The 25,544-nt window shown below is 37.7% G+C and overlaps 2 protein-coding genes across 2 annotated transcripts in view; one reads left to right on the top strand and one right to left on the bottom strand.

Annotated features, from left to right (window-relative positions):
- The window catches only part of Ecm2 (extracellular matrix protein 2), a 29,030-nt gene extending 14,528 nt beyond the window's left edge, over window positions 1-14,502 (top strand). The window contains exons 4-11 of the mRNA XM_034510783.2: window positions 317-505; window positions 2,584-3,090; window positions 5,105-5,220; window positions 6,627-6,762; window positions 9,726-9,883; window positions 11,707-11,846; window positions 12,948-13,274; window positions 14,269-14,502. Of these exons, the coding sequence (XP_034366674.1) occupies window positions 317-505; window positions 2,584-3,090; window positions 5,105-5,220; window positions 6,627-6,762; window positions 9,726-9,883; window positions 11,707-11,846; window positions 12,948-13,274; window positions 14,269-14,437 (1,742 nt within the window). The 3' untranslated portion in view covers window positions 14,438-14,502. The remainder of the gene's footprint in view (window positions 1-316; window positions 506-2,583; window positions 3,091-5,104; window positions 5,221-6,626; window positions 6,763-9,725; window positions 9,884-11,706; window positions 11,847-12,947; window positions 13,275-14,268) is intronic.
- Cenpp (centromere protein P) overlaps window positions 1-25,544 on the bottom strand; it is a 176,937-nt gene that overhangs the window by 53,981 nt on the left and 97,412 nt on the right. The window lies entirely within an intron of this gene.

Raw genomic sequence — 25,544 nt, 5'->3', positions numbered from 1 at the left:
CAGAGGAGCAGAGGGGTAGAGGGGTAGAGGGGTAGAGGGGTAGAGGGGTAGAGGGGTAGAGGGGTAGAGGGGCAGAGGGGCAGAGGGGCAGAGGGGCAGAGGGGCAGAGGGGCAGAGGGGCAGAGGGGCAGAGGGGCAGAGGGGCAGAGGGGCAGAGGGGCACAGAGGCAAATGGCTTTCTTTTGAGTTTGAGGTCAGCCTGTTCTACACAGTGAGTTCCAGGACATCCAGGCTACATAATAGAAACCCTGTCACAAACAAACACACACACACACACAAACAAACAAACAAACAAACAGTCCCCTTTCTCTTCTAGGAAAGAAAGGACACTGCTTTGTAAAGGGCATGATCATGTACAACAAAGCTGTCTGGTCTCCTGAGCCCTGCACCACCTGCCTCTGCTCAAATGGAAGAGTGCTTTGTGATGAAACTTTGTGCCACCCCAAGGCGTGCCCCTATACCATTAAACCGGAAGGAGAGTGCTGCCCCATCTGCTCTGATGCTGGTATACAATATAAAACAAAGTATCATAAATAATTTAGTCTTTAACTTCTATTTATTTTTATCATTACATTAAGATGTAAATTATTGTAAATGTAGTCATCAAGGTACTTAAAATGTAGCTCGGTGCCAATAAACAGATATATCTGGGAAAATGTATTTGGGGTACAGCAATAGATGTGGCTCTATAGTTCTAATTCTCAGACTGAGTCAAGTTGGACCTGATTCTATTTCATGTGTGAATCTTACAAGGCTTTAGAGACACAGTGATAGAATTCCTACAGTAAATCCTGACTTATACATGCATCATCCTATTTAATCAAGCTTGTCAGGAATACACTAATCATTATCAAGACAACAAAGGAATGATTTATAACCAGAGCAAACAAAGCTTCAACCCTCCTGGCTCTTCCGATTCATCTCCTACAGAAAGCACAGGAATCCAGTAGTGGTCTGAGGAATCCCAGCAAAACACAGACATGTGAACTAGGGCTTGGTTTTCTTGGGTGGCACTTCTATATTGGAGATCACAGCACGGGTTTCATTGGATGTGTACTGATTTGTTCACAAATGACATTTGTTCCTGAACAAGTAAGTGTGTGTGCCCTCTAGAGGATGGCTTAGGCCTCCTGGAAGAAAGTTTAGCTAGTGACTTATGAAAATAAACCATATTAAATAACTTGACAGGTACAGATTGACAGGGACATTTTCTCTTGTCAATATCAAGCCAAGAAGGACTTCAGAAATTGTACTTTGCTTCATGCTATTAGTTATTTCACTGAGGCACTGTAATTTCTATTTGTTTGTTTGTTTGTTTATTTAATGTATGAGTACACTGTAGCTGTCTTCAGACACCAGAAGAGGGTATCAGATCCTATTACAGATGGTTGTGAGCCACCGTGCAGTTGTTGGGAATTGAACTCAGGACTTCTGGAAGAGCAGTCAGTATTCTTAATTCCTGAGCCATTTCTCTAGCCCTGTACTTTCTTTTCAGACAGATTCTCAGTGTAGCTCAGGCTGGCCCAAAATGTGTGATGTAAGACCAGGCTAGCCTCAAGTTCAGAGAAATTCCCCTGCCTCTGCTTCTATCATGGAAGAAGGACTGGGATTAAAGATATGCACAACCCAGCCTGGCCTGAAGCATTATACTTTTAAAAAATTTTAGAAGGTGTGCTTGTTGGAACTGGCTCCTTGAAGTAACATACGAGGATTATAGGCAAGATTCAGAGATTCTTAGACATTTTCCCAAAGGACCTGAAGTCTTCTTGAATGTAGTTATTTTAGAGAAATAAACTTGAACACAGAAAAAACTAAAATGTTTAAATATGATACCTTTAGCTTCTACTTATTGATTTTCCCCTTTTCTTCGGCATGTTTTGGTATGGGTGTAAAGAAACAAATCTTCAGATTTTATAACACATACTGAATGATATCACAAGTAACTTTTTCAAATAATTATATTTCTGTGTTTCTTTCAGGGCTAGTTTATATGTGATTATCAATTAAAAGTAGAGAAATGATTAGATCACTTTATAAACTTTGATGGAAGAAAGCCTATACACTATGAGTTCTCTTTAGAACTCTTCACTCAAAGTGAGACTACATCCAGACTAGCTCTTCTCTACTGTCTCTCAAAGATCTACAGAACAGTATCTATTATAGTGGTATACTATCAAATGGTATCAAAGCATCATAATAAAACTGCTTTCTATTTTGTATTGTGTGGCAATATTAGTCCCTCTTTAGCTTACCAATTAGTATAGTTTCTTGAAAATAGTGTTACATAATTTAGTATAAAAACAGGCCCACAGACACCAAAATCACAAATCTATAGCAAATCCTACAAAAGTAAAGTTACAGTTACTTCAAGAAAGTACTTCAACTGCACTTCATCTTTACACAGCAGTCAAGAACACAGAGGGAATAATATTTACTAACCTCATTTTCATTATGACTTTTTCCATTTATTAACCTCACCAACCTTCCTCCATTGCTTCATCCTTCTGTGATTGCTAGCCTCCTATTCTCTACTCAGTAGTAGGAAACTACATGATAAAACTGAGTTTTCTGGTGATTCTTCAGAACAAGAAGAATCCATTAAGAAACTTCACAAGCAAGCGCCACCTCCTCAGATGGAAATGGACCAAGTAGCCATAAAAGAAGCTCTTCAATCTGAGGATGAAGAGGTAGTTAAAGGACACAAGGAGTGCAAGAAGGAGACCTCGGTGCCTACTAAGCTCCATGGAGATGAGGAAAGAACTGCGGGAAGGCTGAGGCCGGAGGAAGAAGGGAGGTCAGCACATCGACCACCCCACCATGGAAGGAGGGAGGAAGAGGACAGTGAGGAGGAGACTGAGAGGGAAGGAGAGGAAGAAGAGGAAGAAGAGGAGGAAGAGGAGGAGGAAGAGAATGCCACAAGAGGAGATGTGTTCAGAATGTCCTCTCGGTTAATACCTGGAACCCCAAGAGGCAGGCCACGTCTGCCCAGAAGCTGTTCCCTGTCCTACAGGACTATCAGCTGCGTTCATACAGATTTCACTGAGATCCCACCAATAACAGCACCAGAAGTAACGAGCCTGGAGCTGGTTGGTAAGAGATGATGACTTACTTCATGCTCAGATATAAGGGGTGAATTTTACTGCCTTATGAATGTTGCTTTAACTTACTAGGGACTCATTTTATCATCTTCATGCAGATCACCTGTGCAGCAGAGCTGGGCACACACTCCAGATGTAATCAAATGGTGATTTACCAAGGAACATTTTTTAAAAATTAGCTTTAATGGGGTATACTTTGTCTGAGTGATACAACTTATTTATAATGTATAGTTCTACATGTTTTTACATATGTGAACACCACCATAGTTCAGATAAAAAAATATTTCCATTACTCCCACAAATTCCTTGTATCTCTATCTCCTTCAGTTGCTGGCCACCATAAAACTGACCTGTTTTCTGTTGTTTACTGATTTGATTTCTGAGTTTTACTAACTCAAATCACACAGTAAGTAGCCTTGCAATTAGGCTTCTAGTGCTTTAAAAATCACCAGTTTATTCCCTTGTTTCTTAGCAGTGCACTAGTGTATAAATCAGCCAAAGGATGACTTTTTTTCAGTTTAAGGCAATTTTGTCTGTAATTGCTAAAACATCCACATACAGATGTTTGTGGTGACCTACACCTTCATTTCTCATTACACCCAGAAGCAGCACAATGAGCTGAGAGATATGGCAACATAGTTTTAAGAAACTACCTAACACTTTTTAAGTTGGCTGCACTTTTTAAGTTGGCTGTTCCATTGTCACAAGAAGCTATTCTACAACCTCAGCTCAGCAGAGGGTATCATCTGTTGCTTTCTTTCCTTTAGTCATTCCAATGAGAATGAGGTGCCTATATCTCTCTATCAGGCTACTGGGGAATGAATGGTCTGAGTGGTGGAGTATTAAGATCTCATTTGCTTGAGTGCCTGGCTTATAGGGATACCATAGCAGAGGTGTCCTTTGGATGCAGAGGTGAGGAGATGTGGATGGGTCCAAGATATATGTGCAGGAATGGAAGTTTGCAACGGGATGCTATCAGTGACATGGTCTCCTTGACAACAGATTTTCAAGTAAAATCACTGAAAGAATCTGCATATTTGGCAAAGCCTTCTCCCATGGGCTTATGTGACAGGTACCCTCTGTCTTACACAAATTCAGTGAAAGACTGAAGTCAAAGGAATAACCATATAAGGTTATGCAGTCATTGTTTTACAAGAAGATGTTTAAAACCACTGATGATTGTACTTAGACAAATGTTAAGACACAAGTACAGCCATGCAGTGGTGGCGCAAACCTTTAATCCTAGCACTTGGGAGGCAGAGGCAGGCGCATTTCTGAGTTTGAGGCTAGCCTGGACTACAGAGTGAGTTCCAGGACAGCCAGGGCTATACAGAGAAACCCTGTCTCGAAAAACCAAAAAAAAAAAAAAAAAAAAAAAAAGATACTGAGCTAGGCATTCCATTGTGTGCTAGGTGTGCCACATTTTTTTCTTTAAGGAATGCTGAAGATTGAAGTCGAACCTTGCACTTGCAAGACACAAGTACATAAGATAGAAAGATGTATACTATCAGATATGGTGGGGTATGTGAGATAGGATTTTTACTAAGCTTCTTATACAGAGAAAGAAACATGCTCACAGATACTGAGGAATTTTCCTTGATTTCTTGGATATATACAGCATCATGTTTCCAAGTCCATGGAAATGACAATGGAAAGATATGAAGGAAGCAGTCAGTTTCTGTCTAGCCTCACAGAAAAACACCTTTGTTGTGAATGCACAATGCTACTATCCCTGCCCAACAGACAGGGGTATTTTTTTAGCAGCTTTATCTGAATCATGAAGTCCTGACCCAGATACACTTTTGACTGTCCCATTCCAATCTTGTTATTTTTCCAAGTGTGCATTTGTTTATATATTTCCTGTCCTTGTTCTGATTATTGCTCTAATTTCCAATGTAAAGTTTTCTCTTACCACTTATGTATACAGAGACAAACACACATATATGAGTATATATGTATATGTCTATATCTGCATGTGTGTCTAATACAACTACTGTATATCCTAGGGAATGCAATCATTTCCATTCCGGATGAAGCATTTAATGGATTACCAAATTTGGAAAGACTTGATCTGAGCAGAAATAATATCACTTCTTCGGGCATAGGTCCAAAAGCATTCAAGGTACACACTTCCATTAGTATGTAACAAAATGACTCCTACTTGCTGTGGTTGGAGGTGGAGAAGGAAAAAAATAAGCAGAAAGGCTTTTATTGCTATTTTTCTTCTACATTGTTTCTTCTCTGATGTCCTTAAATTACAGCCACTTCTCTCTTGATTAGCTTTGTTGCTTTATGTTTGTTAACCTTTTGAGATGACTGGTAACAGTAAGATCAGAGATAACTAATGTTTTGAATTTAAGGAATAGTTTCTCTTTAGTAGGTAAAGGTTCGCTGGAGTCTGGTCTCTCAGCATGTGAAGAACTGTCCAGTAAGTAATAAAAGAGAGTTTAGCTAGAACCTCTATTAAAACGGTTGGGCCTGTAAAGTGAAGCTTTCTTACTTTTGCACAGTGAACTGAACATGGTGGGAAAAATTTTGGCAGGAAAAGTTTTTTAAAAAAGCATGCATTCATATGAAAACCATCACTAGATAGATGAGGGAGCAGAGTGAAAGAGAAAGGACAGCAAATATTCAAAGGTAGTAATCTTTGAAGAAAACAGATTTGACTGAACAATTCTTTTGCAAAATGAGAAAATACTGAAAGCTCAAGGGATTTCAGGGGTAAAAAAAAGAGAGGAAAAGTTGGTGTGACTAAAGGAGAGCACATAGAGTGTGTATGTTAAAGTTTTAAGTAAAGCACACTGTATGTCACTAGGTTACATTTTCACCCATTGAATAATATTCTAGGCCCTTGCCCTTGAAACAAATGACTGGCCTCTTGGATTCTTTCCTAGTTCTCTGGAGTCTAGGCAAGCAGATGAGGGGACTCCCCAGTGCCTGCTTCATATTCTCTATCCTTCTGATCAGTAACAGTTGGCAAAGAGGGTCATAGATTTATGCTATAATTGAATAAGAGAAAATGTCATACATTATTTGCTTCTTGGTTTGGAGACCTCTGTCCTGGTGAAACTTAGACATCAATCATTCCATGCTCATTTGGAGGTACAAGATAGGCCTGCAATGAACATGCAATTATAGATGTGGAAACATACTGTTCAAAAGTCAACTGTTTGGGTAATCATATACAATCATATAGTTTTGAAATTTTTATTACATTTTTATTACTTAAAACGAAATTTAAATTTAAATATAGTTTGATCATATTATTTCCCCTCAAAGTTCGTCCAGATCCTCTCTCCATCTCTACCCACCTAAATAGTGCTTAGTGAAAATAGGAAATTTAACTTTATAAATATCTTAAAATTACTTATTAGCATTTACAACAGATTCAAATTACTGAAGTTAATTCTGTTTACTGCTAAGAAGGTAAAATCTCAGGTCTTACAACAGAATACTCACAGTTATATGGGGACTATTGTGAAATAACTGTAACTGGAAAATGGTAATTTTGACATTTGCTTTTTTAAGTCTTTGAAGAAGCTAATGCGTCTGAACATGGATGGAAATAATTTGGTACATATTCCTTCAGAATTACCATCTACACTAGAAGAGCTTAAAATAAATGACAACAATCTCCAGGCTATTGATGAGAAAAGTTTATCAGGTATTTAAATCATGTGTGGGTGTTGGTATGGGGTGGGGTGGTGCAATAGTGCCTGCTTTGGAAATCTCGGGTGATTGATGTCAGGTGTCTTCCTCTGTCATTTTCTTTTTGTTTTTGTTGTTGTTTTGTTTTTGAGATAAAGGTCACTCACTGAACCTGAACGATTGATCTTTCTATTTCTGCTTCTTAGAGCTGGGATTATAGGCATGTCCTGCAACATCAAGCTTTTACCAGAATGTTGGGGATCTGAACTCAGGTACTCAATCTTGAAACAGCAAGCACTTTACCTACTGGGCCATTTCCCCAGACCAACTTTTTTTTTTTTTTTTTTTTTTAAATTCTTCTCTCATATAGTACACCCTGACCACAGTTCCCCTCTCTCCTCTCCACCTCTTCCAGATCCACTTTGCCTCCTTTTCCCTTTAGAAAAGAGAAGGCCTCTTAGGTATACCAACTAAACATGGCATATCAAGTTACAATAAAACTAGGTTCCTCCCCTCATACTAAGTCTGGATGAGGCAACCTAGCAGGAGGAAAGGGGTCTCAAAAGCAGGCAAAAGAGTCAGCAACAGCCTCCACCCCCACTGTTAGGAATCCCACAAGAAGACCAAACTACACGACCATAACGTACATGCAGAGGACCTAGGTGAGATCCACACAGGCTCCCTGACTGTTGGTTCAGTCTCTGTGGGCCTCTCTGACTCCTAGTTGATTCTGTGGGTCGTGTTCTTCTGGTGTTCTTGACTCCTCTGGTTCCTATAATCCTTCCTTTCCTTCTTCCACAGGATTCCCTGATCTCTTCCTAATGTTTGGCTGTGGGTCTCTGCCTCTGTTCTCATCAGCTTCTCTGATGACAATTAGGCTAGCTAGGCTCTGGTCTACAATGTAGCAGAGTATCATTAGGTAGCATTTCATTGATGCCTTCTTTTTTTTTTTTTTTTTTTTTTTTTGTGGCCCAGACCAACATTTTTTAAAAGCTGCATTTTATAACCATTCTTATATTGTCCTATAGAAACTGACTTACAGTATTGCTAAATGCATAAATAGAAAATTTCAGGCTATTTCAGCATCAAGTTAATAAATTAACTTTAGTCACTTACCCAAGAAATGTAAGTCTCCTATTGTTTTTTCAATGTTCTTTAAAACAAACAAACAAATGCTACCTTAATCTTAAATAAAACTTTTTCTTAATGAGGCCAGGTGCTCATCACTCATAGCACAGTAACTCTCTTACAAGCCTTTAATAGGTGAAGAGTTACACTAACACTCCCTGAGCACCATGTATTTAGGTGACTCACTATGCCCATATGTACTGCTACTATACGTTGGAACCTCAATCCAAGTTGGAAATTCTGTATAAAGACAGAATGAATGTGCACTGTATATGAGGCAGAGGTGCTGTTAAACAAGGGGCAAGGGAGCTCACAGTAGCAGCCCTGGCAGCTCTGTCCTAAGTTGTGTGAGTTGAAGTCCTGCTGATGCTGTACCCCATGCTGTATGCAATGAGGCTGCAGCACAGCTTGGCTTTCTGATGGACAATTCAGTAAGGTGTGCTTACACCTGCTGGAGCGGATGCTTGTTCTTTCTCCAGTGATAGCAGCTGAAATTGTTGAACCATAACTGCACAGCAGTATCATTTATATTTCACTTTGTACAAACCTAACTGAAACTATTAATAGCTTATGAGTTCCCTTAAGACAAGACTGCCTGATTCTCTTTCATCTTCATAACCACTTAGCATTGCTCTTGAAGTATAATGCCCAATACTTTGTTTACTTGAGTTGAAACCTAGTTATTAGGCAATATGAGAGAGAGCATATAAAGGAATAAACATCCCAAGTATTACTTCTGTTAGCTTCCAAAAAACCTCATAGGAAAAAACTCTTCATTGATGAGAAAAGAACAGCGGTGATGAGAAGTGCCAAATGTGAGAATTACATAGCTATGGAAACAGTCTCCAGATGGACTTGAGGATGCACATGCAAAACAGTAACAAACTCAGACTTTGATAGGCTTTGTTATATGGAAAGGACACTGGAAACTTTAATTTCTAACTGCTCTGTTAGACTGAAGGGAACACAGGATTTAGAACAAGCATATACATAGGCTGAGTTTACATTTTTAGGCCTGCTATTAAAATGATAACCTATAAAATATAATTACTGATTGTTTTTTGGTTCTTAGGAAAAGTCTCACTCTATAGTCTAGGCTGGCCTTGAACTTAAGAGTCTTTCTACCTCAGCTTTCCAGGCATGTCTTACTATATACTTACTATTCCGAAGTTTTTCTCATATATCCCTGGGATAGCTTCTCAGGACACTTTGTCCCTCTAACATAAAAACTTTGCATTTCTGGAGTGTTGATTTATATATAGCCCTGGGTGGAATAGCCATCTTCTCTCTTATCTTTATACACCAAGCACATCTTCATGCTGGTGGTCAGAAAAGAAGATCTCTTCTGCTCTCTCACATAAGAAGTCTCTTGGTACTCATTGGTGGCTTGGGTTCTTACTCCTTCTGTGTATTGGCCCCTGGGGTGCTGGATATTCCTTGTCTGGGGAAGCTGCTGGGCTCCTTGCCTTTGGTGAGCTCTACTGCTATGGATAAGAACTAGCAGGTAAGCTACTTTGCCCAGTGCTGTGACACAGTCTTTCTTGTCTGTTGTCTCCCATAGCCACTATTCTCCAGTCACCTTTCCCTGCAGCTGCTTGTCCTGTAGAACTGTGCAGAAGTCATGTATACAGTACTCAAGGAAATGATTGATGGGAGAAACAAAGATGAAGAAATTACAAATCTCCAAATTTTTTCAAATGTTTTCTTTCCTATTTTTACTGTTTCTTCTTTCTGCAGTGCCAGGGCTCTACTCTAGGTCCTTGGCAAGTGCTCTGCCACTGAGCTACACTACCAGGCCAAACTGCATGCTTTTAAAGTTATTCTAATATTTGAATTATTTTATTTTTCTAGATTTAAATCAACTTGTCACTTTAGAATTAGAAGGAAACAATCTCAGTGAAGTCAATGTCAACCCTCTAGCTTTTAAATCTTTGAAGAGCCTATCATATCTACGTCTGGGAAAAAACAAATTTAGAATTATACCACAAGGTCTTCCAGCTTCTATTGAGGTACTGATATCTTTCTTCTAATTTCTGTTTTGTGAGACAGGATCTCACTGTGTAGGCCAAGCTGGCCTTGAAATCATGATTCTCCTGCTTCAGACTCCAGAGTGCTGTAACTGTGTGTGACATCACACTGTTCTTCTAACATTTTAAATGTATTACATATTACAGAAATATACAAGATAAATATATCCTTTAAATGTTATTATTATTATTGTTTTGTGTGTGTGTGTGTGTGTGTGTGTGTGTGAGAGAGAGAGAGAGAGAGAGAGAGAGAGAGAGAGAGAGAGAGAGAGAGGCAGAGGGGTAGAGGGGCAGAGGGGGCAGAGGGGGCAGAGTTGTCTTCTGATCTCCACATACATGTCTATTCACACACACATATGCACACAAAATAAATACAATAACATTGAAAATATTTTGACACATGCAACTGGAAAAACATATACATGTGCAACTTAGGTGATACATATATCAATATTCCTTTCTCCATGCCTGAACTTCACAGCCTGATTTCTGTCTCTCCAAAGGACCTATTTCCACCAGCATTGGATATTCTGGGCAGATGGCAAACAGCACAAGCTATTTTCTATAAATCCTTCTAAAATCACTGCTGCAGGCCAGCCTTACATCATGGCACATCTGACTGTCACATACCAATCTTTGCTATAACTTCAGAATCTTCTGTATATGGATGAGTATTCCAGAACCTACTTAAATAGCCCTTCCTGTGATTTATTTAGGGTGGGGTTTGTACTTTAAAAGTCTTATGAGGTGATTCTGATGTACACTTGAGTTTGGAAACCTCTCACATAATTCATCCCTTAATTACACAGGACAATAAAAGCATAAAGATGAATGTTCTTTTATGCATTTTAAACAAATGCCAAAATTTAGTTACAAAAAACCTAATGATATGAATAAAGTTACATTTAATATAGAAGCCAATTCTATGTATGTAGTCTAACTATAGTCAGAAAAATTTAGTAATTCAGAGGCTTTAGTAAAACATTTTTTCTAAAACCAGTATCTTGAAAGTAGCTAGGTACTAAAAACTTAGTTCTAGCAGGTTGCATTCTTATCCAAATTAAGATTCTTAATGAACTTTAATTTTATGAGTAAATAGACTATAAATCAAGTATAAAAACATAAACCTAAGATAATTATGAATATTATGGAATAGTGGGAAACTGGTCTGAAGCTAAGGCTCAGCCAGCCCAGCCCCTCCTGCATCTGCCCTGGAACCTACAGCGGGTGTTACTCTTTCTACAGGCCCGAGTTTCTCACTGCTGAGTTGTGATTATTTACTCCCAATTTTCAGTTTCTGTAGCTCAGGTGACACAATAAATGTAAGTTTTATAAGTCAGAAAATGTATACAATTATATGTTATGCTGTATCATATGTTATAGCTAAACACTAAGTTTACTTGTTTGAAGAGATGATAGATATACTTGGTAAAATGCTGGAGAGTTCCTGAGGAAGAGCTCGCATACCAACCTCTGTTCTCCACATGCTCCTGCACGCATGTGCATGCACACACCCCCACTCTCAAATATGCATAAACATACAAATCAAAGTTATTTAATCCCATAATCATGATAAGCAGCACCTTTTATTTTGCTAGCTATAAAATTTGACAATCTAAAAGTATGAACTGACTGGGATAGGTGTTTTCTAAGTGGGGGGGAATGGGGAAAGGGGATGGCATCTGAAGTGTAAATAAAATATCCAAAAAAAAAAATACTAATGAGAATACTCTATTTTAATTTTTGTGAAATTGGATACCACTGAATACAAACAGAACAAAAATAATATTTTCTCTTATTTATAGGAGTTATACCTAGAAAATAATCAAATTGAAGAAATAACTGAAATTTGTTTCAATCATACCAGAAAGATAACTATGATTGTATTACGTTATAATAAAATAGAAGAAAGTCGGATTGCTCCTTTAGCATGGATAAATCAAGAGTAAGTATCTACCACAATTTAACTTTCCCATAGAACTGTTATTCTTAATTTCAACATTTAGCTATCTCATTGAGTTTCCAAACCATTTATTATATAACCGGTACCATGACTACTACTCTCTGAGTGCTAAACTAGCAAGAAATGAGGGCTGATCCCTAACAATCAAATGTCACCCAAGCAGTGTCTACCTCAGGTTGTCAGTTGAAACAGTATAATGTCTACATACAGAGAGGAGTAAGTAGACAACTCTTTTCTTCACCATTAGATGGACATGCCAGGCTGCAGAGGCTAGGCCTGTCTTCCTAGACCATGCTGCCTTCTTTGGCCCAAACCATAAGAAGGCTTTTACATCTGAAATGTAAATAAAATATCCAATAAAAAAAAAAAGAGAAAAAAATAAAACAAAAGAAGGCTTTTTTTTTTTTTTTTTAGAATAGAGACACAAAGTAAAACCTACCTTCCTAGACAGGAATCACAGCCTATTTTCAGTCTTTAGTAAAGGCTGCATGCCTGTGCAAAAATATACTCCCAAGTTGACCAGCTTGGGACATGGGTTGTTCAGAGAGATGAAAAGAGGTTTGGAACCAAGTGGAGGATAATGAATTCTTTCATGAATAGAGAAATATTTATTGAGTGAAAAGGGCTGGGCGGAAGCCCTTGTAGACTCAAGGAAAACTTCTGAAAGAAAGGATGGAGCTCACCATATTCCCAGGACTTCCCAGTGCATGAATAATTTAGATCCCTCCATTTTACCCTAATCCCTTTATCTCACATCTGCCAGATCATAAATCTAATAAGGATGAAAAATGAAGGCAACCCCACTCTCATCCCAAATCTCATTACTGGAAGCAAAGACTCTTGAATTTCATTTGATTCAACAATTTTGAACTTTGTTTCCCAATTTCCCAAAGGATCTGAGTTTTCCCACCTGGACTCTGAAACACACCCATAGCTAAGGAACAGTGTGAATGCTGGTAATAGCATGAGATTGAGAGGCAGACAGACTCAGGCTGGCATAGAACCTAGTTCTGTTCAGGATCATCAGGATGGCCAGTCGGTCTCCTGAGGTTCCTTATCCTGTTCACTTTTCCTTTGTTGCAGAAATCTTGAGTCTATCGACTTGTCCTATAACAAGCTCTACCACGTCCCCTCCTATCTACCCAAATCTCTTCTGCACCTTGTCCTAATTGGGAACCAAATTGATCGGATCCCTGGCTATGTGTTTGGCCACATGGAACCAGGCCTGGAGTACTTGTACCTGTCGTTTAACAGACTTTCTGATGATGGTGTGGACCTAGTCTCATTCTATGGGGCTTATCATTCTCTGAGAGAATTATTTCTGGATCACAATGACTTCAAATCCATACCACCTGGAATACAAGACATGAAAGCACTGCATTTTCTGAGACTGAACAACAATAAGATACGGTAAATTTTAGATTTTTCAAGTATCAATTTAAATTTTGATTGACAAATAAAGACCCATAATGTGAACCTTTGGATTTATTTTGATGAGAAAAAAATGGTTATAAAGAGAAATTAGAAGTAAACAAAACTGACAATGTTAGTAATTGCTAAAGTGGAATAATAGGTATATGATGATTATAATGATTTCTATTTTTGTATTAATTTTGTAAATTTCCATAGTATTATGTAGAATATTATTACACAGTATGTAAAATCTTGGAGACAGATCATTTTAAGGGTGTAAAGCAATAAATAAGTCACTATACTGAAATCCCCAGGTACATTCAGAAAGTGACCTGCAGAGTACAAAAGTTGCCTAAATATAGAGTTTTATGAAGGCAAATTCTGAAGGAATTTATTAGCACTCAACTTCCTTCGCTGTGGGGGACATGTTTCTATATGTTTGATCATTACACCTGCCTAGGCAGCATGGGTGACTAGAAGATGAATCTGGAGCAGTCTGGAGTCAAGTGTGGTGTTCATGCTTTTAATTCAAGCTATTGAGAGGTGAAGGCAACAGGATCAAGAGTTAAAGGCCAGTCTTGACTACACCTATTCAATGAGAGAGGTTCCAGTTTCAAATCAACCTTTAGGAAGAAGTCCCTCACTTTGCAGGCTGTGGTGATGCTCCATTAGAGCACTCCTGTAGCTTCACTTCTTACACTTGCCTCTACTGTCCCTACTGTTACCCCTATCTCACAGCTTTTGAGACCTGGCCTTACTTTAGACCAGGCTGGCCTGGAACTCAATTGAGTAGTGAATATAAACTCACTGCAATTCTTCATTAGGTTCCCGAGTGCTGGAAACACAAATGTGAGTCACCATGTCATGTCTAACTGCATTTTAAGAACCAATACATTTAAAAAACTAAATTATAAATTATAAATTATAAACTTATAAATTATAAACTTAGATTCTTGGACTGTTTATATTTCACATGTCTATTTTTCTTTAGGAATATTCTTCCTGAACAAATCTGCAATGTTGAAGAGGATGAGGATTCAGCTCTTGAACATCTTCATCTTGAAAACAATTATATTAGAACTAGAGAGATATCATCCTATGCATTTTCATGCATACGACTGTATTCAAGTATTGTTCTTAAACCACAACGCATCAAGTAATTTCAAGTTTCCCTCTGCCATTTATAAATTTTACCCAAGCATTAACAAAAATTATATCTCTTTTATTGTGTGTGTCTCTCTGTGTGTGTGTGTGTGTGTTTGCGCACACGAATGCAGTGCCTTCAGTAACCAGAAGAGGGTGTTGGATGCCCTGGAGCTGGAGTTACAGGTGGTTCTGAGCCAGCTGATAAGTGTGCTGTGAACTGAACTTAGGTACACTGTAAGAGCAGTACATGCTCTTAACTGCTAAATCCAAGTCTCCAGTCCCCAAAACACTACTCTAATGCTAATTTCTTGGTTTAGATCATTTTACAGTGGTAATATATGCACACCGGAAATGTAAGGAAAGCTAGCAGAAGGGTATACAAAAATTCTACACTATAAGTCTAGAATTAGTTTTTAAAGTTAAAATAAAAAAAAAAAACCACTTCAAGACTGCTTTCATTCTTCAGCAAGGTCAAAAGATTACAAAAAGTAAACTGGGCATAGTGGCACATGCCTTTAATCCCAGCAGTTGGGAGACAGAGGCCAGAGGATCTCTATGAGTTTGAGGACAGCCTGGTCTATATAGTGAGTTCCAGGACAGCCTGAACTATGTAAAGACCCTGTTTAAAAAAAAATGCCTACAAAAAATAAGTATTCTTCTAAAAGTACAAATTACTGTTAACTATAAGCTGACATAAATGTACATACAACTCATTCCTCTACTAGTTATGTAGTTAGCAACCATCTCTTTTAACAAGTTGCTAAAATATACTTTTTATCAGTTTAATGAACAAAGTAGTATTTGTTACACATTGACTTGTAATGATTTATTAATGTAAATTGAATCTATCTATCTATTGATTATCTATCAAGATAGAGTCTTACTGTAAGCTCTGGCTGGCCTGGCACTTACCAGGTGCAAGGATTAAAGGTATGTGCAACCTTTGATCTCTGTATTGATACAAAATTTTATATGACACATACAGAAACTTGTTGATTTCTTTTATTGACTCTTAAATTTATGTTCTGAAGAAATACTACTGTCCTGACTTAAGTTCTAGCTTTGAGATCTGCCTTAGTTTCTTTTCCTATTACTGTGATAAAAATACCTCAATAAAAGCTAACTAAAGAAAGAAGGGGTTTATTTTGTTACAAAGTTTAGGGTTACAGTCCATCATGAGGCAGGGAAGTCAAGGGATCAGAAGACTGAAACAGCTGGTCACACTGTGTTTAAAATCAGGAACTAGAGGCAACAATTGCTTGTGCTCAGGTGAAAGGGAACTCAGGCGCAGTGAGATGAGCCAATGGAATTATTATTTAATACAACAGTGACAAGCTATAAAACAATTTACTTCATATTCACACGCCTTATTTTCAAATGGGGTCTGACTATGTAGCTCAGGCTGCCTTGTAACTCACTATGGTCCTTCTATTTCTGCTTCTCAAGTGTTAGGATACAGGTATGCATCACCTGTCAATCTTACTGTGACTTTTTTCAGCTGCATTAATGATGCCACTGCAGAAAACAAATGACAAACATAACTGAGAAGGTATCTCCTTTCTGGTAGGAGTGTAAGCAGAAAATCAATGACCAGGAAAGAGCTTTCAATCAGCTAAGTAGGGTGATAAAAAGAGCATACCAGCCTAGGCTTCCCTGTCAGGGCCTGAGAGTGCTGAGGGAATATGTGGCCACAGTCAGCAGTCTGCATAGAAGGATGGCACATGCAGCAGCATACACAGATACACCATGGCCTACTCTGCACACTTCCCCAACTGTGTTAAGGTGCAGAATCTCTTTCAAAACTAAAACTAAGAATGACAGTTGGAACTTCGCTCTGAACTTGGAAGATATATTTATTTCAACTGTTTTTATACTTTTGTGAACATTTCTAGCATGAAACCTGTTCAGTCTTGAAATGTAATCATGTTCTGAATGGGATGTTTTAATTTCATAGAAATAGTGATAAATGTCCTTACAGCAAACCCTCTTCTTGATAACAAACAGATCTCAAATCTGCTGTAATCACTAGCATATATGTGCGTACTCTAAGGAAGTCTTAGAATAACCATGGTTGAGAAAACATTAATGTTGTATCTTGACTTTGCACATATGTACAAGGAATTCTGTCTGTATTTTTAATTTTGAGAGCTGGTGTATTGTACATGACTATTTTAAAAAACACTAAGATTCGATCTAGTTTAAAAAATAAATATATCAGAAACCAGAGAAGATCTAAAATACTATGTTTTGAATACATCAGTAGACCAGATCACACAAGGCTCATGGGGATCTAGGTCATTGATAAGGAAGTGAGCAGTGGCCATTTGTGAGAGAACAGGCTGAACCTGGCTTGTAGTACAAGCAAGAGATGGGAGGAAAGTAAAGTCAGGAAGTCATAGGGTAGGTGGATCAATATATGGGTAAGGACACATGCTTTCAGTCAGCATACCCTCATCTCAAGGCACAGGAGGAGAAGTCAAGTTCACCATTAGTTTCTATGACTTAAGCCTATGTCTTTCCAAAGCTAGCTTCCAGGAACAGGAAGAACGGTAGCTAGACCCTGACTCTTGGGGAAGCTTCCTCCAGTACTTCAAGCATATGTTAACATAACAACTCAGGTCAGATCTGGGTTTATTAATATGTCTAATTGGCTACCTTGTATTTCTAGTGAGGTATGATTTTTTTGTGGACGGGAGTATTGCAGGAGAGCTAGGTGGAGAGGTATATTGTGCTTTTTCAAAAGGACTATGAAACTCAGGAGAAAATAATTCATCTCTTGAACCCTTGTATGCTGTGCATATTAGGTAATAAAAACAGGCATTGACTAAACAATTTTGTCTTTCTGGTCCCTCCCCAGAAAATGGATCAATTCATTGGTCATCCAAAGTTAATACAAATACTAACCCTCTCAAAAAAAAAAAAAAAAAAAAAAACCCAACCAAAGAACAATAACAAAACAAAAAAAGAATCTGAAGAAAAAGTAAGCATTTTCAAAAGAAATATGAGAAAAGTTTCACAGGGTCAAAAAGTTAACCAGAAATAAATTTTCTTATTAATCTTTTCTAACCAAGACATTAGAAAAACCAAGAGTATTTTTAACTTTGTGTGGATGTGTGGGAATGTGCACATGTGTGCAGGTGCCCACAGAGGCCAGAGGCATCAAATCCTTCTACAAGTGGAGTTCCAGGTTGTTGTGAGCTGCTTGATGTGGGTGCTGGGAACTTAACTTGTGTCCTCTGCACAGCATACAAACTAACTGCTGAGGTACTTTTCTAGCCCAGATTGTATTCTTTAAACAATTAAATCATGTTTTGACAACTGGAAATACTTAGTATTCAGTATGGTTGTTCTGCATCACAATCCTTCCAAGGCCATCATTTAAACATACCATGAATTACTACTATGTCTTCCAAGCTGATGATTTAATGAAATACTCAAATTCTGCAGTTTAAAGAAAACCTCAAAGAGTAGTATAAATAAAACCCTATATGGTATCAGTTCTATCCTTTCCTCTTATTTAGGGGAAGAGTAAAATTTTCCTCAGAGAAGAATTTATAAACTGAGATGACTGAACTAATTCCTTGTTTATGGTTGCTTATCAGTTCAGATCACCGATTCTAAAATATTTTAAAAATATTTAAAGAACTCATTTTAAGAAATGTCATCTCTACTCTAATACCAGTCAATTATTAGATGCACATAAGCTCTAGTTTCTGTGAAACATTGAGATTTATCTCCAGTACTTAAAAAAAAAAATGAACATGGTAACTGGAACTGAAATCAGTACTGGCACAGACCTGGTCTAAAACTTAGACCTGCCTTCCACTGTCCTCATTCACAAAACTGGGGAAACAACTGTGTCCCACAGAGGATGGATGGACAATTAAATGATGTGATGTCAAAAGGAAGTGCAGAGCGCTTGTCAAAGGGTGCATCAATGTCTTCATCCAAGACTTCAGCAAAGAGGAACAGACACTAGGAATTAAATGAATTGCTCAGTTGACAGGCCTTTTGTATGGTAGATACTGCTATCTAAAGTAGTATTTTATTAGATTAGGACAAACAGTGGAGAAAATAACAGGCCAAGTTCTAGGCAGTACTCAGCACAGTGCTTTGTACTAGGCTAGAGAGTAAATTCCCAGGGCTTCGTGGCTGGCCAGAAAGGCTGGTATAGGAAACCTGGCCATGCCAGCAGCTCAGCAAACCATGGCTCTCTGGAAGAGCGGGTGGGGAATCAAAAACAAAACTCAAATGTGACCATCTTTTCACTGTTCTATAGCATGTTCATGTTCATCACTAAGGACTGTGAACTATAGTGTAGAACATCCCTGTGCCGGACTCCAGCCTAAAAGAACATATTAAGTATAAACGTTAAATTCAGAGTCCAAGATACTTTTCAACCTAGATTTGAAACAAACAAACAAACAAACAAACAAACAAACAAACAGGTAGCTCAGAGGTTAAGACCATTTGTTGCTCTTGCAAAGGACCCCGGCTTAGTTCCCAGCACCCACATGATGGCTCACAACCATCTGTAACTATAGTTCTGAAGAATACAACACTCTCTTCTGATCTCTGTGGGCATTGCATGTGGTGCACTTATATACATACATGCGGGCAAAACACTCATGCACACACACAAAAATAAGTCTAAAATTTTTTTTTTTAAAAGCAAAGCAAACTAACTAACTAACTAACTAACTAACTAACTGACCAGGGCTGGAGAAATACCTCAGTGGCTAAGAGCACTTGCTGCCTTTCCTAAGGACTCACACTCAGTTCCCAGCACACTCAACGGGCACTTTGAAAACACATGTAACTCCAACACCAAAGAATCTCATACCCTCTTTTGGTTGTCTCAGGCACACAAATATACTAAAGGGAAATACACAATAAACAAAACAAACAAATAAATACATCCTCAAAAAACAACCATAAAAACTCACCAGGTTTGGAGTAGTGACATGTGTCTGCAATCACTGTACACAGAAGAGTAAGGCATGATAATTATTCAAGTTTTAGGCCAGCCTGGGCTACAGAGTAAATTATGCATCAGTATGGGCTATGAGCAAACAAACCAAATTGATGATAAGAAAGGAAATTAAATTTGGCCTGTAAGCATGAGTCACTTTGGATGCCTGCAATATCTAAGTGTAAAAACAAAAAACAAAACAAAACCCTGTATATTATTCATAATAGCCAACCAAACTAGAAATAGTATTTGATTATTAAGCATGCATAGTAGATAGACTCCTCCCTTAGAAATAATATCTGAGTCCCTACTACACTCCACATAAACAGCTCAGGCTTTTCTAGTATATGGCAAAGTTGGGGCAGAACATTCCATGGCAAGTTTGTCCTTTCTTATTTCATTTATGGACCTATGACTATTAGCTCCAATGAACCGAACCCAACTGCACCAGACAGTGATGAATATAATAAGATAAAGTGTTTGAAAATTTCAAAGATCTAATAAAAATTTCACATATACAATACTGAAAGTTAATATGTATCTCCTGCACTCCAAAATGCTTTCAGATAAAAGAAAGTCTACTACATACTGTAGTTTGTAGTAGACTTTTTGGAATGCACATTTGAGTCAATGTGTAGAGTCCTTGGCATATTACTCACATGCTCTTGCTTCAGTGTACTGAAAAAGAACTTCTGAAACTGAGATTCCTGCTGGAATTCTGTCTATCATATGCTGTCATTTGTAAAGGAACAAATGTTTTAACTTGATAAGTATATCTTCATGATTACAAAGACTAAAAAATAATATGACTACACTTACTCTCAAGTTTTGCTTCCTTTTAAACATATAAATGAATAGAGTATAAACTTACATACTAGGTTATTTTTTCCTTTGCATAAAATGTGAAGAATGTGAACCCTACACCAGGGAAAGCAGAACTGTCTTAAAAATAACATGTGATTATACTAAATGAGTATTAGTTTGGAAGAGAGAAGGAATACATCATGTTATTAAAATGTTCTGATTTGTTTCTAAGTAACAATCACTGTGGTCAAATAAACTTACATCAAGCCATCAGTGGATATAAGCAAGTCTTTTTGTAAGCTGGGATCAGCTGGAAGCTCACTGTTTTGTATAAACTGGAACATTCAGAAGTACCAAATTTGTATGTGAACTGTGGAAGACTAATGCAACTAGTATTCCAACACTTCAAAGAAAAATAATGCACTCCAAATTAGAAGTCTATTAGAGGGCATCCCTTAGGGACTATGACAAAAGCTACTTTTCACATGTCAAAGTGTTTATAAAATAGGGCTGGAAAGATGGCTAAGTCAGTAAACAAATTGCCATGCAAATATGGGGACCCCAGTATCCATGAAAAAAGCCAGACATAGTGTGGTGTGTGCTTGTAATCTTGGTACTGGGAAGGTGGAAACATGGATCCCAAGATTTACTGGCCAGACACACAAGAGCTTGTGCCTTAAAGAACAAGGTGGATGGAACCAGTGGAATGACACTTGAGGGTGACCTTGGACCTCTACATGCATCCACACACATACACACACATTCTTGTATGCACTTGCATACTTATGTTCACATGCATGAACACACATGCACACCCACAAAGAGATTTATAAAACATCAACACAAATCCCACATGGATTTATGTATGCAAGTTCAGAAACCATGTTTAGGACTGGAGAGATGGATCAGTGGTTAAGAGCACAGACTATTCTTACACAGAAATTAGGTTCAGTTCCCAGCACCCATGTGGTAGCTTACATCCATCTGTAATTCCAGTTCCAGGGATTTGGTCTCTGCCAGCATCATGTACACACCAAACCATACATATGTAAAGAAAAAAAACCAAACCAATTAAATACATAAAATAAAAATAAACCTTAAAAAGAAAAGAAAGCTTGTCTAGAGTAACAGCTATATTAACTTATAATAATTCCACAAGACAATTTTACTACAATAAAAATAAACCAAAGGGTTATAATTAAGAAAAACTAGTTCATCTTGCCCAATGTTAAATATTTATTTATTTATTTATTTATTTATAACAAATTCAAGGCCACAGGAAAGTTCAAAGAGTAATATAATATTCAGTTATATGCTCTCCACTTACATATACCAATTAATATTTTGCTAATATATTTAATCATCTCTGCTTCCACATCTGTGACTATCTATCCATCCATCTATCAGTCCCTCCACTCACTGTGTCTAAATTTCTATCTATCCATTCATCTACTACTCAGGGATGAATCGGAGCCTTTTGAATATATTCTAACATTCATCTCCAATACTTCAGTATGAATCATGTAATAACAAAATTTCCTAACAACTGGGTCAATTATTTTTACATAATTAATTCCAAAAAGTAATTGAACATTGATTCAGTATTATCAAGCATATCCCATATTCAGTTGTCCCAATGGTTCTACACTGCAGTGTATAATGTGCAGGACCTAAATGAAGCTCATAGGCCTTTTATTAAGGCATGATATTCCTTCCAGTAGGAAATGGCATTTGGAAACACAGACCTGGAAGCTCACTGCTCTCAGGTCCTCTCAAAGGAACGTGCTAGGAGATTTACGTATAATCATACCATTTCTTGTACTGATTTCTCAAAGCAAAAACACGTTTGAAGACTGCAGCATTTACTTTTTTGTTGTTGTGATAAAACACCATGGCCCAGGCAACTGAAAGAAGGAAGATTTACTTTGGCTTCTAGTTCCAGAGGGCTAGAAGTTCATCTTGGCTGAGAGTCAGAACAGCAGCATGGGAAGGAAATGGAAATGGCAACTGGAGAAGAAGCTGAGAGACCACATTCTCAACTACAAGCATGAATCGGAGAGCAAACATGACGTGGGATGAAGCTATAAACACTCAAAGCCTGCCCCACGAGGCCTATGTCCTCCAGCAAGGCTCTGCCTACTAAGGGTTCCACAACCTCTGCAAAAAGGTCCAAGCGAATCATGTTTTCAAATATCAGAGCCTATAGGAAATACTTCTCATTCAAACCACCAAAGACATTTAATAGTATTTCATGTTCATACACTATATTAAGCTAAACTATTTATTATGTATTATTCAGTTAGATTCATGTTAAATGACAAATGATAGCAATAATTTTTTCATAACTTGCAACCTCAAGCAAGGGAACAAGAGTGAGCTCTGCCCCATCAATTGTCACTGCAGCAGTGAATTCATGAAAGGTCAGGGCAGCAGATGAGAGAGGAGCTACCTGCTACAAACGTCAGCTAATTTTGCCAACTAGAACTTTGGGCTGGGTTTTCAAGATACGGTGAAAATTTGGACTTAGTTGAAAGACTCCATATGCTCTAAATGCAGCTGCAGACAATACTGCTTCTAGTTCATGCTCTATAGTTACAAATTCCTGATCAAGGTGCCTAGTCTCCCATAAGAAACATAAATATGAAAACAACACATAAAATCTGAACCTTCACAAAAGTTTTTTGAGGTATCCACTAAATGCAAAACCCTAGGCTACTAGCCAAACAAGGTAGTTCAAGCCGAGCCTATGATTTGGGCATTTTAGAGGTTGAGAAAGGAGAATTACAAGTTCTAGGATAATCTGAGCTACTTAGAGAGATCTTGTCTCAAGAGAAACAATTAAAATAAAACCTTGTGGTATACATATATGTATTATTCTATGATTCAGTGCTCTTGGACATTCTTTTTGTTTTTTGAGACAGGGTTTCACTATGTAGCTCTGGGTATCCTCTAACTCAGAGATCCACTTGCCTCTGCCTCCTGAGTGCTGAGATTAAATACCTATACCATTATGCCCAGTATTTTTGGACATTACTAAGATGGATGGCATGCATCCTTGTAGCCTTCACCGAACTGTGAGGCTTGGACCTGTCATCTCACCTCATCTTCATCCAAAGTACTATATAGTCTTTCCTGATTCACTCAGAAGGTGAGAGAGTACTAGGAAACAAAATGCAAAGTGCTGCCAGCAGGCAGCTGTGTGCCCACAGCCGCCTATAATGCCACAGCGCTTACAGGACTCACTCACTCATGAGACAGTTCATTTCTCAGGCCTTCCCTTATTTTAATTTGTATTATGAACTTGATCTTGGTTGTGCACGTCTACACTAGAAGGACTAGGCATCATCTTAGAAAGAAATCATATGTGAACACAGTATTAGTTATCAATTTCTATTTTCATAGGTCAAAATAAAAGTTAAATTAGAATTTCTGTATTTTTAAAGCAGTCAAAATTTCTGTTCACAAAGTAAAAAGAATATTACTTTTAAGTTTAGTAATTTATCTCATTTGTAATATAATATAATCACAACTTCTAAAGATGCTGTTCTAATTTAACTAGTTCTTCAATGTTTAGAGCAAAACACAATATAAAGGTAGGGAAACATAACCAAAATTTCTCCATAGACCTAAGGGTCTAATTCAAAGGTGATTTTTCTCAGAATGCAGGAGGAAATACACAGCTTTCTAGGCTGACCAGGGGAAGGAGAGCACCTCAATTCCATCTTGCTATACCCTGGGAAAAGTTAAGATATAGCAATTCCCACCTAATTAAAATGTATACATACCATTCTCAAATAATAAAATTTGAAAATGTTCATAACAATCCTTTAAAAGGTAATTAACTCTGTTGAACACATTCCTACAATATTTACAGTAGTGAGATGAAGTACTGCCAACTACAATGACAAGGGTGACTTTCAAAACCAAAATGTTGAATGAAGAAAGACAGACACATGAAGAATGTAGACACAAATGACTTTCAAAACCATACTGTTGGATATAAAAAGATAGACACATGAAGAATGTATTATGTGATTACATGTGAACAAAGTTCAAAAATAAGCTATGAAGCTGAAATGATCCTTGTTGGGGAAGATGAGAGGGATTCAGATTTCTTGATCAAGAATTAGGATTCACTGAGCTATACCATTATGGGATGTTTACCTCTTTTAATATGTTTTAATACAATATTAAGATAGAAAACAAGTCACTGTGTAGGACAAACTGAATTTCACTGAATTTCACTCATGACCTTCCTTTTTATGTCTATGCACTGATAGAATTCAGGCAGAGGCTGGCTGCTCTGGGCACAAGGACTAATAAACTACAGTTCATACTTTCATCCTGTTCCCAATCCATCAAGTTAACAGATACATTTACAACTAAAAGATAAGTGCATAACAGAGTATGAGCATCTAACTCCAAATAAGATGCTGCTGAGAGGACTGCAGTTCACTTGAAATGCAAATAATGGGGTATCTAGGAGTGCTGAGCTGTCTGTGACATCAGACTTGAGAGTAAAAGATGAGTCTTTTACATAAGAGAGAAGAGGATGAACCCCTAATTAAGCTTCCTGACACCTGTGAGACTCTAATTTTCTATGGTTGTTACTGGTTCGATTCTGTGCCATATCTCTGCAAAGTGGGAACAACAGATGATACTTTTTGATAGGAGAAACTAGATTTATGCTAACTCACCAAATGATGTTTTGTAAACAGGCTATTCACAAATCTGCACAAATCATCAGGTGATTGACCAGGATCACCTGTACCAACTGAGTATTTTCCCCTTAGGGTCCATAAAACACCCTTTCTTAAAGGATTGTGTGCTTCAAGGATGTGGGGCTGGGTAATCTCTGGGAGTGAAAAGGGGGGAAATGATTTTCTTCTCAGAGAATAGAATCTCTTGAACACCAGTGAGAACGGAGCTGAGACTCTTACGAAGGAAAGGTGAAGTTACCTGGCCCTGCTTAGCTATCTATATCACAACAGACGCAGGCCCAGAAAGAGTTTGCAGGGCCTGGCTTGCAGTTCCTAAAGATGCCTATTGCAGGGTTAAATGCTTTAAAAAAAAAAAAAAAAAAAGCCTTGAGACATCTGCTTAACATAATAGTATTAGTCCTTATGAGAAAACAAAGTCATGGCTACTTAGGTACATGTAGACTTTGGGTAAACACTTACATAGTATGGGTATTCTTTACTAAGATTGATAAATGTTTTATTAGCCTATAAACAGTGAGTGATTTTTGAAACTAATTTATAGGTATTCATTCATGTTAGAATTTCATAAAGTATTCTCAAATCATGTATTTCTACAGTGACTACAGTTTCAATGGCCAGTTGCCA

Source organism: Arvicanthis niloticus, chromosome 8 (genome assembly GCF_011762505.2).
Source record: "Arvicanthis niloticus isolate mArvNil1 chromosome 8, mArvNil1.pat.X, whole genome shotgun sequence".
In the NCBI taxonomy this organism is placed as follows: Eukaryota; Metazoa; Chordata; class Mammalia; order Rodentia; family Muridae; genus Arvicanthis; species Arvicanthis niloticus.
The sequence above is the reverse complement of the archived record's forward strand: the minus strand, read 5'-3'. Positions and strand labels throughout refer to the sequence as shown.